This window comes from Dermacentor variabilis, chromosome 4 (assembly GCF_050947875.1).
Source record: "Dermacentor variabilis isolate Ectoservices chromosome 4, ASM5094787v1, whole genome shotgun sequence".
NCBI classification, from domain to species: domain Eukaryota; kingdom Metazoa; phylum Arthropoda; class Arachnida; order Ixodida; family Ixodidae; genus Dermacentor; species Dermacentor variabilis.
The window spans coordinates 28,355,498-28,373,069 of NC_134571.1; the positions used below are offsets into that span (position 1 = coordinate 28,355,498).

The 17,572-nt window shown below is 42.9% G+C and overlaps 1 protein-coding gene across 1 annotated transcript in view; it reads left to right on the top strand.

The window, feature by feature from the left end:
- Positions 1 to 17,572, top strand: part of LOC142578844 (uncharacterized) — a 28,788-nt gene that overhangs the window by 4,900 nt on the left and 6,316 nt on the right. Inside the window, exons 3-4 of the mRNA XM_075688477.1 lie at positions 2,270 to 2,376; positions 9,120 to 9,216. Of these exons, the coding sequence (XP_075544592.1) occupies positions 2,270 to 2,376; positions 9,120 to 9,216 (204 nt within the window). The remainder of the gene's footprint in view (positions 1 to 2,269; positions 2,377 to 9,119; positions 9,217 to 17,572) is intronic.

A 17,572-nucleotide genomic window follows, 5' to 3' on the forward strand; every position in this document is an offset into this window, starting at 1 on the left:
TGCCAGTTGTGTCAAGATTGCCTGTGCATATTTGTAATTTTTAAGCTCTGTACAGCCGGGTACACTCATTTTAGTGTACAAGGCCGACTGAAAGTATCAGCATGCTATTAAGAACACAAAATACTCTTAACGCAGGAAAACTTGCAAGAAATTGTGCTGTACTTTCCGAAAGCAAAGCAGAACCACCGATTACACTGGAGCGTTCGAAGAGTCATGTATAAAAGCCAATGCGCTTGACCCGCAGATCAGATTTTCAACAATTGCTGACTCTGTTACATGTCTCTCTTAAATTCTTTGCGTCAATGTATCGCGAAATGAAACCACATATATAGCTGTGCTCAAATTTCGCATTAGTGAGTATCGTAATCATTGGTGAATTTTTTTTCAGTTAGCGATAAGTTTTCCATTGAATTTTGCATCAGAACACCTAGTGAGAATTTGTGAGGGTTTTGCACAGATAATATGTTGTGGCTATGTAGAAGTGGGGTGACATCAGTCGTTGAACTGCCAAAGTTTATGATGCACAGTGCTTGGTTTTGCGTATGTTGCAATGAGCAAAAGTGTGACACATGTATTACCTCAGAAGGAAATGCAATAATTTATACGACTGTGAGTAAAGCCATAGTAAAGCGAGATAAGGACCGTCAATGTAAAGTATGATCAAACTTTAATGAGTTCCGCTTATGACCATGTATGGAGATATGTATATGGCTTATGGAAATATGTATATAAGATATTAAATGTTTGTTCAGTTTGAGCCTGAAACCTTAGCATAGCTAGACGCAATAAGAACACTGTTGTCATTACATATAGCGGGACTTCCAAGGACCTTTCTCTATGAAGTTCACGAGGGTTGCAATGTGGGCTTGTTGGTAATGCGTTAATGGTAACGCGCTACCACACTCCCCTTCTCTATGGAGATGTGAAAATTATAAGGCAAGATATTTTAGTGTGAATTAAATGTCCATTTGTTCGACACCAGTTTATTATATTCTCTGCATCGGTATTAAGTTTGGACAACAAAATATCTACATGTTTATGAGAATAAAAATTGGTAGTGTCGTCAGCATAGAGTATCCAGTTAAACACGGGGTAGGCCATTAATATAAATTAAGAATAAAAGTAGTCCAAGTATCGGACCTTGTAGGACACCGGTGTTAGTTCTAATACGCTGAGAATAACTTCCTCATACAAACACAATTTGTGCCTGTTCAATAAGTAGTTGCGGATTCATCTTGAGGCTGGACCAGTGATCTCAGTGGCGTTTAATTTGTTAAACAGTACTTTGTGGACAATAGAATCAAATGCTTTCGTCAGATCTATACATAATGCACCAACAAAAGTACCTGCATCAGTAGCAAGTTTAATTTTGTCATTTCAAGCTACTAATGTGAGTTCAGTAGAAAATCATTGTCTGAAATCACCCGCTGTGGTTGTTACTCAGTGACTATGGTGTTGGGCTGCCGAACACGAGGTCGTGGGATTGAATCCCGGCCACGGTGGCCGCGTTTCGAAGGGGGCAAAATGCGAAAACACCCGTGCACTTAGATTTAGGTGCATGTTAAAGAGCCCCAGGTGGTCGAAATTTTCGGAGTCCTCCACTACGGCGTGCCTCATAATCAGAGAGTGGTTTTGGCATGTAAAACCTCATAATTTAATTCGAATTTTTTGTCTGAAATCGAATTGCTGTAAACATAGACAACATAGAAATTCTGTAACACAAGAGCTTGACCAAGTCACTTGTGTATGTATCAAATACGTAACTGTCGACAGCACAGTGAACCCTGTCTGAACCAATGACAACAATGAAACCATGAGCTTGTTGTCATGCATTTCAGTCCAATGCTGCAACATTGGGTCTGTGATTTCTGTTGAATGAATTCATTGAAGCTGTAGAAAAATCCACATGACACAATGCAAATACTGAAGAAGAAAGGTAATAATGAAAGGAGCTTCTCAACTGAAGCTTTTTTTTGTAACAGTGGCAAGGCAATCGTTCTTCACAACCATAATAGGCAACAGACTCACACTAGTGGAATACTAAAGCCACATCAGATATTGAAATCAAGCTCACATTTATTACAATGTGTATGTGTTTGACACTACTGTGCAAGTTGTTTCTGTTTCTTGTGGTGAAGGTAAACCACTGCGACACTGCCACATTTGTTTAGTTCTCTGCAGGCAAACAGATGTGTTGGCACTTCTGTGTTGTATTCTAGATTAATGAACAATTTCCGCAAACTATCAAAATATTTTATTTTCTTTCCAGCTTCCTCTTCCCAGTCAAACCATTGATGTTGCCGTGTTTTGTCTGTCACTGATGGGAACCAATCTGAACATGTTTGTTCTGGAGGCAAACCGCATATTAAAGAAAGGGTAAGTGGCAAAGAGAGCCTGCTCTTCATACTCACATTATGTATTATGTTCAAGGCATTCCACAATATGGTAAACTATCTGATTATGTTTAATCATTCATACTGTTGTGGTAACTCGGGCAGAAAGTTATAGACAAGGTATATTTACAATGCTGGCACAAACGCGACCAGGATAACATTGAGCAGGAATAAGAATGAGCTTGCCTTCCTAGTCATCTTCACTGCAACCATACTGAGGCAGGTTTCATCTGTTGCTCATCCATTTCATGAAGCCTGGTGATACAATCACTGTCCCAGTGCATCTTCTACACGTTGGGGTTGTGGAGTAGGGCATGATCCCTGCTACAAGAACATCACTTGATACTGACAAAGTTGTGGAGATTACATAAGTATGGAACAAGATAAATTTGCACTGGGCACGCTCTGTTGTATGCAGTTGTGTGGCAAAGAACACAACAAGGCTTGCACTTTTGCTTTTGGCGTGTTAGTCACACAGTATGCAGGCATGCCATCTTCATGGAATGCAATTCAGAAGAACAGTGCTGCACAAGTGTAGAAGTTAGTTGGTTTCAGATCAGTGCCTCAATACAACATCCGTACTAATAAATACAAATATAACAAGTTATCTCATATGATGAGGTGTTTTTACTGCATGATGAGGTGGATCTAAAATGAAAGCATTTTCAAGTCAGATGTGACATCATCATAATGAGGTTCAACTGTGCTGTCAACTTACTATCTATTCAGGTAGGGTCAAGTATACAGAGAGCAGAAAATGAAGGCACGGCGACACAAACAATAACCTCAGTAGATGCACGATGTTGCTAAGAAACAACTAGGCCAATGCATTGTCTTGATAGGGGAAACAACCTGATTCTCTTCGCACTTCCTGCAAAATAGTTGCGCTGGCACTAGCCAAGGGTATGACAGATTTTCATGTGTTGTGTTATGTCATAATAAGCTAATGTGTTTGAGATGTGTTGTGGTGTTTTTGGGCTAATTTTTGAGGTAGCATTTAATAACTATTTATTTTATTTGACAATACTGCTAGCTGTTTTTGGCAGCTGGCAAAAAAAAAAAAAGAAAGAGGACACTTTCATAAAGCAAAGTAATGTCGAAATACAATTCAAACACAGCAAAACCAAAAATACAAGTAAAGATACATGTATGCAACTGTGCAGAGGAATAGTGCTAGTTACTAAGGATGATAGTTCAATTAAACAAGCAAAAAAATGGCATGTAAGATATAGTAAGATCACTGGCACATGTCTTGGAAAGACAGCAGTTTTCTTACAATCGGTATTCAATAAAAATAAATAAATAAATAAATAATGTGCTTCCCTCACAAATGACCAGCAACTGCAGATAGGAAAGAGTGACTGAGTGACTATTTGCAACTTATTTTGGAAGCATGTTACAGTCTTTTATGGTTCTAAGAAAAACTGAAAATGGTAAGCATTTGTTCTAGCCTGGGATATAATGAAGGCATGCTTGTGTTTTGCGTAAGTACTTCTAGACACTTTAAACTCTAAATAACTGTCAAGATCCATTTCAGTTTGACCATTAACTACTGTGTGAGGCATCTTGGGACAGTGTAACTTACAACGTTCCTGCAGTGTTGGGAGACGAGACCATGAACAAAGATCAGAGATTGACGTTTGTCTTCAATAGGTGTTAAAAATGAACCTGAGTGCCTTCTTCTTTTTTGGTACTTTTTTTAGCTTATCTTTATTAGCCTTTGTGTGTGGTTCCCAAACAATGTCGCCACATTCAAGTTCACATAGAGGACAAGTGAAGTGTAACAAACATGTTTTGTTCTACTTGTGCGGTGCTTCTGATGATGATGAAGCAATCAGTCCTTTTGATGATGGCGAAACTATGCATTTAATGTTTGCACTCCATTTTAAATTATCAGCTATTACAATCCCCAGATATTTAGATGCTTTAACAGACTTGATGTCAGGGTTGCTAATTTTGTATGCATGCAATAGTAGGTTTCTTTTTCTTGTTATAGTCACTTGGCGCATTTAGAAATGTTTAGACTCATCTTCCAGGTGTGGCACCAACTAGACATTGAAGTAAATAATTGGTTAAGGTTAACTGGTAATCTTTAGACATGAAAGACGCAGCCATTGGCAAAGAATCTGCTTTGTACAGGAGTGTCAAACGAGAGATCATTTAGAAAGCAAAGAAGAAGTAGGAGTCCAAGGATGGAAGCCATATTTTGAAGTCTGCATGATGTGCTAAACTTGTTTGAAAGCAAGCATACTGAGTCTATGATACACTGGGAAGTCGAGGGCTTAATAGAGGGGCCAGATTTTTATTAGTCATATCACAAGAAGCCAACGAACACTTACACCAAGGACAACATAGGGGAAATTACTTGTGCTTAGTAAATGAAACAAAGAAATGATAAATAAATGGAAATGAAAGAGGATGAAAAAAACAACTTGCCGCAGGTGGGGAACGATCCCACAACCTTTGCATTTCGCATGGATGCTCTACCAATTAAGATACCGGGGCACCGTTTCCCCATCCACTTTCTTGGGTATTCATGTTTCCTAATAGAACACTGGAAGTGTTAGCCAGTGCCACCACTCACAGACCTTGGCGGCGTATTTGGAACATCCTTTCTGCCGCAGGCGTCACAAGAACGTGATCGTTTTTGGGTAAAGGCAACTGGTCAATAAACTCACACATGCTACCTGACGGCATCAACATTGCCAGATTCAAGACCCTCGTTATGTAATAAACGAAAAGAGAGGGGGCTAACCGAGGGACCCAATTTTTATTAGTCATACCACAAGAAGCCAGCAAACACTGACACCAATGACAACATATGGGAAATTACTTATGCTTAATAAATGAAATAAAAAAACGATAAATTAATGGAAATGAAAGTGGATGAAAAAACAACTTGCCGCAGGTGGGGAACGATCCCACAACCTTTGCATTTCGTGTGCGATGCTCTACCAGTTGAAGGTTGCGAAGGTCCCAACTGTCCCAACTAGAGTTCCATCTCTAGTTGGGAACTAGAGACCCAACTCTAGAGTTGGCGCATGGGAGAGCTGGCTCAAAGAAGCATGCCTGAATGTACATGTGCGTGGCCCTTAAGTGCATACATTGGGTCATTCTTGACGCAGCTGTAAGGGCCCTAGTGTGGTATGGTAACTCAGTCAGTAACATCGCACCACGTCGCAAGACAACTGTCGGCACTGAAGAGAGGATATGCAAGCACTCTGAGGGTGCATAGCTCGATGGGCCAATAAGAGTACTGTCACACCTGAATCTTCTCTCGCCAGAGAACGCGCCAGCCATGCCAAGACGGCTAAAACTCGCAAGGCCTGTCTCGCCCAAACGCATTATTGCTATTGTGCTCAGCAGTAGCGGCAGAATGACAAGTAGTGTTTGGAAGCCCTGGAGCAGAACAGTGTCACCTTACACAGATGCATGGCTGCTGAGACTTCTGAAAAATACAGCAGGTGTCGTCTACATTCCAGAACGGCCAGGAAGTCTTGATTGGGGTCGACGCAATTGCACGTGAAATGCGATATGTTTAAGATACGAAATGAGGGACAAATAAACACGAAGAAGAGATAGAATAGAAACATATAATCAAGATTTGATCATCGAATATGTTGAAGCACCATATACATTGACCTTGTCTTCTTTAGTGTCAGCACTTAGTTGACCCTTTATTTTTTCAATTGAAGTTAGTTGTGAGTTCAGCAAAGTGTCTTTCTTCCTTCTTGGGCTGTGTTTTTGTACACTGGTTATTCACAAAGTAGCACTGTACTGCAGAGGCCAAACCTTATTGCTTTTTTCTACCAGAGATTGTAATGGTATTACATATTAGACAAAATACGGCTGAACATCGTCGTCATCAGCATCGACAGCATATATTATGTCCACTGCAGGACAAAGGACTCTCCCTGCGATCTCCAATTACCCCTGTTCTGCGCCAACCAATTTCAGCTAGTGCCTGCAAATTCCTAATTTCATCATCCCACCTAGTCTTCTGCCGTCCTCGACTGCGCTTTCCTTCTCTTGGCACCCATTCTGTAACCAGTTATCTAACCTATGCATTACATGACCTGCCCAGCTCCATTTCTTTCTCTTAATGTCAATTATAATATTGGCTGTCCCCTTTTGCTCTCTTATCCACACTGCTCTCTTCCAGTCTCTTAACATTACACCTAACATTCTTTGTTCCGTTGCTCTTTGTGCAGTAGCTTCTTTGTCAGTCTCCAGGCTTCTGCCCCATATGTCAGCACCTGTAGAATGCATTGATTGTACACCTTTCTTTTTAATGATAATGGTAAGCTTCCAGTCAGGATCTGACAATATCTGCTGATTGCACCCCAACCATTTTTATTCTTCTGTAACTTTCCCTCTCATGAATAGGGTCCCCTGTGATAATCGACCTAGGTAAACATACTCCTTCACAGACATTAGAGGCTGACTGGCGATCCTGAACTCTTGTTCCCTTGCCCGGCTATTGATCATTATCTTTGTCTTCTGCATATTAATCGTCCAACCCTGTTCTTATACTCTTTGTTAAGCTCCTCTTCATTTGTTGTAACTCGTCCCTAGTGTTGCTGAACAGGACAATGTCATCTGCAAATCGAAGGTTGCCGAGATATTCACAGTTGTTCCTTACTCTTAAACCTTCCCAGTTTAATAGCTTGAATATTTCATCCAAGCACGCAGTAAATAGCATTGGAGAGATTGTGTCTCCTTGTCTGACCACTTTCTTTATAGGTATCTTCCTACTTTTCCTGTGTAGAATTAAGGTAGCTGTGGAATCTCTGTAGATACTTTCCATGTTATTTAGGTAAGCATCCTATACTCCTTGAGTGCATAATGCCTTTATGACTGCTGCTATCTCTACTGCATCAAATGCCTTTTCGTAATCTATGATAGCCATATAGAGAGGCTGATTGTACTCTGCAGATTTCTCGATTATCTGATTGATGACACAGATGTGATCCATTGTAGAGTATCCCTTCCTGAAACCTGCCTGTTCCCGTGGTTGACTAAAATCCAGTGTTGCCCTTTATTCTATTGGAGATTATCTTGGTGAATATTTTATATAATACCTCAAGTAAGCTAATGGCCCTATACTTTCTCAATTCTTTAATGTCTCCCCTTTTGTGGATTAGTATAATGTTGGCATTCTTCCAGTTCTCTGGGGCACTTGAAGTCGATAGAGAGTTTGTATAAAGGGCCGCTAGTTTTTCAAGCATTATGTCTCCTCCGTCTGTGATTAAATCGACTGATAGCCCATCTTCTTCTGCTGCTTTTCCTCGTTTCACGTCTTGCAAGGCTTGTCTAAATTCATCGCTAGGTATAGAAGAAGCCTCTTTAACCAGCTCATTATTACCTCAAATGGAGGTATCGTGGCTGCTTTGGGTACTGTACAGGTCAGTATAGAATTCTTCTGCTGCTTTTGCTACATCTTCGAGATTGCTGATATTACTCTGCTTATATTTCAGTGCATATATCTGTTTTTTCCGATGCCAAGTTTCCTTCTCACTGATTTCAGGCTGTGTCCATATTTTACTGCTTCCTCAGTCTTTCTCATGTTATAATTTCTAATATCCCTTATTTTCTCCTTGTTGATCAGTTTTGACAGTTCTGCGAATTCTATCTGATCTCTTGAGTTGGACACTTTCATTCTTTGTTGCTTCTTTATTTGGTCCTTTGTTACTTAGGAAAGCTTACCTACTGGTTGCCTTGGTGCCTTACCTCCCACTTGAATTGCTGCTTCCGAAGCCAGCCTAGTTACAGTTTCATTCATTGCCTCTGTGCCATCTTCATCCCTCTGTTCTCAGGCTGCATATTTGTTGCAAGTGCCAACCTGAATTGGTCTCCTTTTATGCTTACTCTCTCTAACTTGGCCTGTTTCTTCTTAACCAATTTTATTCTTTCTCTCGTCAAATTGAGTCTGGCCCTCACTAACCTATGATCACTGCACTTTACCCTACCTAACATTTTCATATCCTGCACTATGCTGGTATTGGCAGAAAGAATGAAATCAATTTAATTTCTTGTTTCACCATTAGGACTTTTCCAGGTCCACTTTTTGTTCCAATGCTTCCTGAGAAAGGTGTTCATTATTCACAGCTTATTCCTTTCTGTGAATTCTACCAACATCTCTCCTCGAGTGTTCCTAGAATCCACGCGGTAGTTGCCAATTGCTTGTTCACCAGTCTGCTTTTTCCCTGCTTTTGCATTCAAGTCGCCCATGACTTCAGTATACTGAGTTTGTACTTTTTGCATCGCTAATTTAATGCCTTCATAAAACTGTTCTATTTCTTCATCATCGTGACTGGAGTTTAGAGCGTAGGTTTGTGCTACCTTTATTCTATACCTAATATTTAGCTTTATTAAAACTACTGCTACCCTGTCATTAATGTTCTAAAATTTGTCAATGTTGCCCGCTATGTCCTTGTGGATTAGGAATCCTACTTCGAACTGCTTCTTATCTGGTAGTCCTCTATAGCAGATGACATGGCCATTTGTCAGTACTGTATAAGCCTCATCATTTCTTCTAATCTCACTAAGGCCAATGATACTGCAAACAATGCCTAATAGTTCCTCAAAGAGTCCTGCTCGGCTAGCTACACTTGAGAGGGTTCGGGTGTTAAACGTTGCAAAGGTCAGTTTCCAGGCTGAACAGCAGTCTTTTATTTTATCCTTGTATTGCAAAAGTGTGACCTTATTGTATTTTCCTTCTTACAGTGGTATTTTGAAGGTCGCAGAGGTGAAAAGCAGATTTTCAACGACTCAAGGATTTGCAAAGACCATGAAAAAGTTTGGGTTTCAGCTTGAACATCTGGTAAACCAGTTTATATTAGTTTTTTTTATTGAATTATGTTGCTTCATATATGTGACAGTTTATTTTTTATATATTTGCATATAGAGTGGGTATGTGTGCATGGCTTTGAAATTTGGAATAGGCGCAAATGACACTGATGCTCAGCACAATGTGTTGGCGGGCTAGTTTGTGCAAATCCATAATTACTTTGTTTAGCGCAAAACAACAGACACAAGAAAGACAGGACAAGGCGCTACTCTCACCTGACATCATTCTTATTGCGTCACTGCTTTATAGAGAGCAAAATCTAGAAGAACATGCGCAGCGAGCAAGCGCCATGTGCAGGAACCACCAACAACCGATCACCAGAGCACACTCATGCGACAGAATCCAAAAAACCATATTCAGCACTTTACAAGGTTAAAGAAGGCACACTAATGCACTGTGAACCCCATGACTGTATGAAGAAAGCTTCTGATAATTCTCAGGCGGTGGTACCATGGCTCTTTTTCGAAATCATAGTATCACGAAACATAGCTTTGCACTTGCATATTTTACAATATTGAGCCAAATGGGAACTTGTGCCTGTCGGTATGGATCGCTCATGTTCTCTAAGGCACTCGTTAACCCAGCAGCTTTTGACATACACTTTGCCACATGTCAATGAAATCCTATATACCGCACCGACGTTGCAATCTACAAACTTCGCATGGTTCTTTACACAATCTGATTTTTTACTTGTTTTAGAAATATGGCTGCTCAACATTGACAGTTTCTGAGGAGCAGAACACACTACTAGGATTTGGCATCTAGTGGCGACATTCTTTAGATTGTGAGCCACTCTATGGCAATACGGCACAATTTCAGGCCTCTTTTGTGTAATACAGTTACTTTTGTGCTGCTTCCCTTTCAGTTTCTGAAGCAATACCTCCGAGACTGACGTCACCACCACACTTGGGTAAACAGCAGCCTGCAGCCTATTTAACTGTGCAAGGAAACTGTGGTTCGCAGTGTGATGGCAGGATTTCATTAACGAAGATTCTAGACACATCAAGAAGGTTGGCTACTGAAAGGTTGTCTTCCAGAAAGGAAACAGCATCAATGTTGTTTCCTTTCTGGAAGACAACCATTCAGTAGCCGAAATTTTTTCTGTGGACGTCTAAGATCTTTATTACTCAATACCGCACGATGAGCTATGTCGTAGTGTGATGACGTGCATCGAAGAAAGTGGCGAGGTAGATTTTCGCAATGCAACCGGGTTGTCCTTGGCAAATTTCATGTACCTTCTCGAATTTTACCTCAGTGCAACTTTTATTTGGTTCGGAAATAAGCTATTCAGAAAAATGGTGTGTGTATTGGTTCATGTGTGGTTCATGTTATCATTTGTCGACCGCACTATTAAGAGTGCTTTAAAGAATGACTTGGTTCACATTTTTAGATATGTTGACGATTTTCTTGTTGTGATAAAACAGACTAACAGCGAGTGCTCCGTTACAGTAGCTGACATTTTAACTCTGTTCAATGACAATGGCAAAGGTTTAACTTTCACACATGAGCTATCTAGGGACGGTAAACTCCAGTTTTTAGATTTGCAGCTATCCTTCCAAACAGGTCACTCCTGTTGGATGTACTTGCCACGTGCACGTAAGGAACTTTTACCTTAAGCATCTGCGCACTCAAAGATTGTGAAACGTGCAATTGCGTTGATATGTCTAGAATCTTCATTAATGAGATCCTGTCATCACACTGCGAACCACAGTTTCGTTGCACAGTTAAATAGGCTGCGAGCAGCAGGTTACCCAAGTGTGGTGGTGACGTCAGTCTCGGAGGTATTGCTTCAGAAACTGAAAGGGAAGCGGCACAAAAGTAACTGTATCACGCAAAAGAAGAGGCCTGAAGTTGTGCCATACAGTCGAACCCGGATATATCGAACCCGCATATTTCGAATTATTGGCTATATTGAACACACAGATTACCCCCTTGAAAATACTATGTAAAAGTATAGGACAATTGCGTAGTATATCGAATTCCATTTTCGTCAAGCATTCGATACATCAAACGCCGCGCCACGCCCCTGGAAGGTGCACTTTTCCCAAAGACATTCGTGTCCGGTCTTCAGCGGAGAACATTTCCGCAGAGTCAGTCAGCAGGCTCCTCCTCTGCGCATGCGCGGCCGTCGCCTAGTGACGGAGACGCAGAGCCTTTCCCCCATTCTTGTGCCCCACCGGCACGAGCTCTCTCGCTCCTCCTCTACCGCCGGTGTGTGCATTGGGCAAGGGCATTGGAGCTCAGCGAAGAGAGTGCGCGGCATGGAGACGCGGCGACGTTTCCAAGCCACGCTTCCTGGGTAAAGGGAGAGAGAGAGAGTGGGGGGTCGGCACGGTCGCTCGTGGGCCAGTGGAGACAAGAGAGCCAGAGAGGGCTCAAAAAACGAACACAGTGCCTTCGACAGCATATTCCACCGATCTTTTTCCCCGCTCTCTTCTTTCTTTTCCCTTTGTCGTTCCTTCGCAGCCCCGTTGACTGCCGCTCGAGCAGGCTTCGCTCGGACTGCTCGATCTGCGCATCGCGCGTTTTGTTGTGCGTACCTCTGTTTCAACGTGCCGTGTGTAGCGTGTGTGATTGTGGTCATCTGGTAAGCTATGGCATCTGCGGACATAAAAAAGAGGAAGAATCTGGACTTTGCAAGAAAGCTTGAAGTAATCCGGCGTGTCGAGAATGGAGAAAAGAAGTCCTCCGTGGCAGACGCATTCGGCATTCCGCGGAGTACTTTAAGTATGTTGTTAAAAAACAAGCAGGACATCAAGCTTAAAGCAGGTGAGGAAAGTCGCTCGGGAGCATGTCATGTGCGCCCTGCTGCTTTTGACAAAGTGGAGAAGGCACTCTATACGTGGTTTCTTGAAATCCGAGCGAAAAATATTCCCGTGGATGGCCCGATGTTAATCAAAAAGGCCAAATGGCTTCCTACGGCTCCTGGCGAAGAGAACTTTTGCAGTGGCACTGGATAGCTGCAACGGTTTAAACACCGCCACGGCATTGTAGGAAAGGCCATTTCAGGCGCAAGTGGGGCTGTCAGCAGCCAGGAGATGCAGCAGTGGCTTTCTGAGGAGTGGCCGAAGATCACTGAGTTTTCGCCTGCAGAAATCTTAAATGCAGACGAAACTGGTCTCTCTTGGCAAATGTTGCCGAATAAGACACTCGTTCTTCGTGGAACCTCATGCCACGGTGGTAAAATGAGCAAAGTGCGTGTGTCAGTGCTGCTTGCAGCCAACATGGACAGCTCGTGCAAGCTATGGCCATTCGTGATCGGGAAGAGCAAGTCACCGCGCTGCTTTAAGAACTGTAAACAGCTTCCCGTCTGCTACGGCTGTAATAGGAAGGCCTGGATGTCACGTCAACTTTTTGTTGAATGGCTGCAGGCTTGGGACACTGAGTTGGGTAAGTCGGGCCGCCGAGTTTGCCTTCTGGTAGACAACTGTTCGGCCCAACAAACGACTTGCAAGCTGCAGCACATCAAATTGAAGTTTCTCCCGCCGAACACCACAGCGAGACTGCAGCCTGTCGACCAGGGTATCATAAAGGCATTCATGGTAGGCTATCGGAAGCAACTTATTCAACGGCTCCTCATAAACCTCCGCATGGGAACCGATCTCAAGATTGACCTGCTTGGCGCGATCCAGATGATTACCGGCGCTTGGGGCGACGTGAAGCAGGCCAACTGTTTCGGCAAGGCAGGCCTTGAAGTGGCCGGAGATGAATGTCTGGAAGCTTTAGATGACGATGAGTGCTTGGAGGACGCGTTCCGCGACTTGTCCAATTTTCCCGGTGCCGTCCCATCCGAAGTTACTGTTGATGACTTCATTAACACTGACAGTGAAGTTCAAGTGGTAGCCGACCTCGCTGATGAGGACATTGTGGCCGGAATAGCTGGCGTTCAAGGCGGCGATTCCAGCGGCGACGAGGGCAACTGTGTTTTCGAAGAAACGCAACCGTGCACAGCCACTGAACTGGTGTCAGCATTCAGCCCAATTCGGTGCTGTTGTGGCGAAATGGAAGGCACTGGGCTCTCGCACCTGAACAGTCTCGAGAAGATTGAGACTAGTGTTTTAAACTTCATTTCCCAGAGGAAAAAGCAGCCCAAAATTATTGATTTTTTTTCCATGAAATAAAGCCCTTTCATATCGTGTGCACATGCTATGTGATTCGCGGCTGTTCCAATCGGTAAGCCACAATTTTTTATGATCGCGAGTGCTTTTTTGGCCTATATCTGTATATAGAATTTTCGCTATATCGAACCATTTTCCGATCACCGTCAAATTCAATATATCCGGGTTCGACTGTATTGCCATAGAGTGGCTCACAATCTCAAGAATGTCGCCACTGGATACCAAATCCCAGTAGCGTTTTCTGCTCCTCAGAAACTGTCAATGTTGTGCAGCCATATTTATAAAACATGTAAAAAACCAGATTGTGAAAAGAACCATGCGAAGTTTGTAGATTGCAGTGTGGGTGTGGTATATAAGATTCCGTTGTCATGTGGCAAAGTGTATGTCAAAGGCCGCTGGGTTAACGAGCGCCTTAGAGAACATGAGCGATCCATACCGACAGGCACAGGTTCCCATTTGGCTCAACATTGTAAAATATGCAAGTGCAAAGCTATGTTTTGTGATACTACGATTTTGAAAAAGAGCTGTGTTACCACTGCCTGACAATTATCGGAAGCTTTCTTCATACAGTCAATGGGGTCACAGTGCATTAGTGTGCCTTCTTTAACCTTGTACAGTGCTGAATATGGTTTTTTGGATTCTGTCGCATGAGCGTGCTCTGCTGATCGGTTGTTGCTGGTTCCTGCACATGGTGCTCACTCTGCATATTATTCTAGATTTTGCTCTCTATAAAGGAGTGAAGCAATAAAAATGATGTCAGTTGAGAGTAGCGCCTTGTCCTGGGTCATCTTTCTTGTATCCGTTGTTTTGCGCTAAACAAAGTAATTATAGACTGCTGTTGATTCATGTTGATTCATGATACTTCTTCCCAATAAACTCACTGCAACACATATGCTTGAAAGCCCTTGAGGTTCTTTACATTAAAGCTTGGTGAAATGTCTGTTCAGATTGCTGATAAAAATTCATTGAGAGAACAAATTGAGCTAGCGTAATGAAATTTGAAGGGGTTGTCGGGCTTGTTAAGGGTAATGTATGAGGAACATTGCGTGCAATAGTTAGAAGCTTATGAAAAATTATAGGAAATTTTCTTATTGCACTATAAAACTCGATGAAGTTTGTAGCGGTGTGGTGCTTTGTGGGGGGGGGGGGGTTGTAGGGAATTAATCAAATTGATTCCCGTTGCTATTCCTCACAATGTTTGTTGGAATTAAAATGTTAGGAACTAAAAATTAGCAGTTAGGCATATTGAGATAATAATTTCCTACGAATTAATTACACAAATATAGGAAAGTGCTGGATAAATTTCAATATTGTAGGTACATGGTACCATAGAAAATTTCATAAGTGTCGAACAGTAAAGAATTCCAGCGCTTGAAACACGCTCAAGAGCAAGTTTTCATAAGTGTCATAGGAGCCTATCAAATGATCCTTTGAGCAGTGATTTAAATTCTTGAATTGCTATTGCAAGCAAATGGTTTAACATTGCTGCTTTAAACTGTGCTCATATATGTACTGGAAACCCTCTACACTTACTCAACTGTTGAATGTATATTTCCAAGTTCAAAAGGGTTACTTTATGAGCCTTAATTGTTACCAGTTGTGTGTTAGAAGGTGCTGGCACTGTCATGACACGTGTGGTGCAGTGCAGCAAACGAAGATGGTCAAGAAGGTGTACAGAGGCTGTAAAAAAATTCCATTAGAACCAGAAACCTGTTTCAGCATGCTGGGTGCCGTGATGACTTATCTTTAACACTGCTTCATGGGAGTTCAGTTTGTGATACTTCAAAGTTGTACAAATCTGCTCAGTTTTTTTTGGAAGCAAGTGCAGAAGTTGTTTTATGGTAGCTTTTCTCGTGGGTCTTGTTGCCATGTTTAGGGGATGTCGCACAACAGTCTGTGTCGAGGAAATTAAAGTAGAACAAGTATACTATATACAGGTTGTCCTGGCCAGATTTAGCCAGTATTTAGTAATATTCAAGTTCACTACAGGATGATGTGACTGAAAGCATGTTGTTGACCTTTCTATAGATCAAATATTACAAGATTGCTTGCATTCTTTTTAATTGTATGATTAGCCATGATTGATGAATCAACTGCACAAGTCCTAAATTTACAGAAATGCTTCCACAAAGAAATTTTAGGGCATTCTAGGAAATGCCTGATTCAGCAATATTTAAATTGCTACCTGTTACGCAATAATTTTTTCCTTATAAAGAAAGCCTCTGAAATATAAAAAGAACCTCTGTGACTGTCGTTGTGACTTAGGGTCTCGAACCTTAGAGCTGCCACCACTGCTGGGGAGTTCAGAGGGTGCATCGAGCAGGGTTGAATCGGCAGCATATAGATGAATTATAGCCTGTCTTTATCCCTAAAGTGGTCGCACAGATAGACTTATTGTTGGAGTTGGTGAAGGAGAAGAGAGAGAGAGAGCGTAAACTTTATTTTCAAATCAATAAGATTAGAGCCCGGCGTCTTTTTAGTGGGTCTGGGCACCCGCCACAGATGCAGTTCCTAGACCTTGTCTTGAAGCGGCTTCTTCAGCTCGCTGGACGGCCCAGAGTTGTGCTGTCAGGTTCGAGCTGAGCAGTGCGGTCTTCAAGCACGAGCGGAAGCTGGCGGTGGAAGAGATAGAGGGGTCGACACTACCCTACTTGTTAAGTGCTGCCACTCCCATAACATGTGATTAAGTGTGGCAACCTCGCCGCACGACGTGCATCTGTTTGTAGTGTACATGTCTAGATACATGGCGTGCCTGAGTCTGGGGTTTCTATAAGAATCTGTTTGTAATTCTCTGAAGTGTACTGCCTGCGTCCTGTCTAAACTAGCATAAGGGAATGGGTATACGCTTCTTTGTAACTGGTAGTGTGTCATGATGTCATGGAACCTGGTCATATGATCCTCCCATGCCCAGACGTTTGCAGTACCCCGTGGGGGCTCTTCCTGCGATGATGCTCAGTGAGTGAGGCTTCAAGCAACGCGGTGAGCTGCTTCGTTGGGGGGTGCTCAACCCAGTGTGTGCCGGGATCCATAGCAAATGCCTTCGGTTATCCAAGTTGGCCTCTCCCTGGTGTATGCGATGTCGCTGGAGTATGTGATACGCCTCTTATGAGATGCGCCCATTTGCAAAATTGTGAATTGTCGTTTGCGAATAGCAGATCATGTATGTCACTTTGGTTTGTGTGAGGGCCAGTGCTGTGGCCGCTTCCTCTACCACTTTGGCATGTGCCGTATTCACGGTGACGCTCGTGAGATGGTTGCCTCAATGGCTCATAACTGCTGCCACGAAACTCTTCCTGTCTCGATAACGGGCTGCATCGGTGAAGATTGCCTCCTTGTTGGTGGAGTAACTTTGGTTCATGTGTTGTGCCCTGGCTTTACGTCTTCCCGTCTGGTGTTGGGGGTGCATGTTGCGAGGCAATGGGGGTACGTATAGTTGCTTGCGTATGGTTCTTGGAATTTCTACTTTGATGCCGTGCTGTTTGTGGTATGTGATGCCGAGCTTTTCGGGCGTGTGTCTGCCCAGGTGAGTCTTGGATGGGCGCTCGAGTTGGCATACTTGTTGCACCTCCATGTGTTCTTTGAGCATATTGTGTAAGCCTAGTTCTAAGAGCTTGGTGGTGCTGACTCCGGGCGCAAGTCCCAATGCACATTTGTACAGCTTGCATATAAGGGCGCTGAGCTTGTTTCTTTCTGCTACCGTCCAGTTGTGAAATGCTGCCATATACTTTATTTGAGTAATGATGAAGGCTTGTATGAGTCGTATGACACTGCCTTCGTGCATGCCTGCATGTTTGTTGGTGATGCGTCGAATGAGCTGCATCGTGCTGGTGGCCTTTGCCGTTATCTTGCGAAGTGCTTCGCTATTGCTGCCCTTGTGTTCTATCACCATTCATAATACCTGAATCTTGTCTACCATAGGATGGGTAGGCTGTTTGATGCCGTTAATTGGATCTCTTCCTTCTCTGGGGGGATGTAGCCTTTAGGTGGGCGCCCCTTTCCGACTGGTCTATATAGCAGCAGTTCGGATTTTTCGGCCCAGCAGGCAAGTCCCGTGCCCAGGAGGTAGTTTTCCATGCATTGGATGGCCTGCTGTAAGCGTTGCTCGATCGCTCCGTCGCTGCCCGTTGTCGTCCAGATCATAATATCATCTGCGTATAGCAGTGATGCAGTCCTTCGATTTGAAGCAATCGCTCGGGTAACGCCAGCAGGAC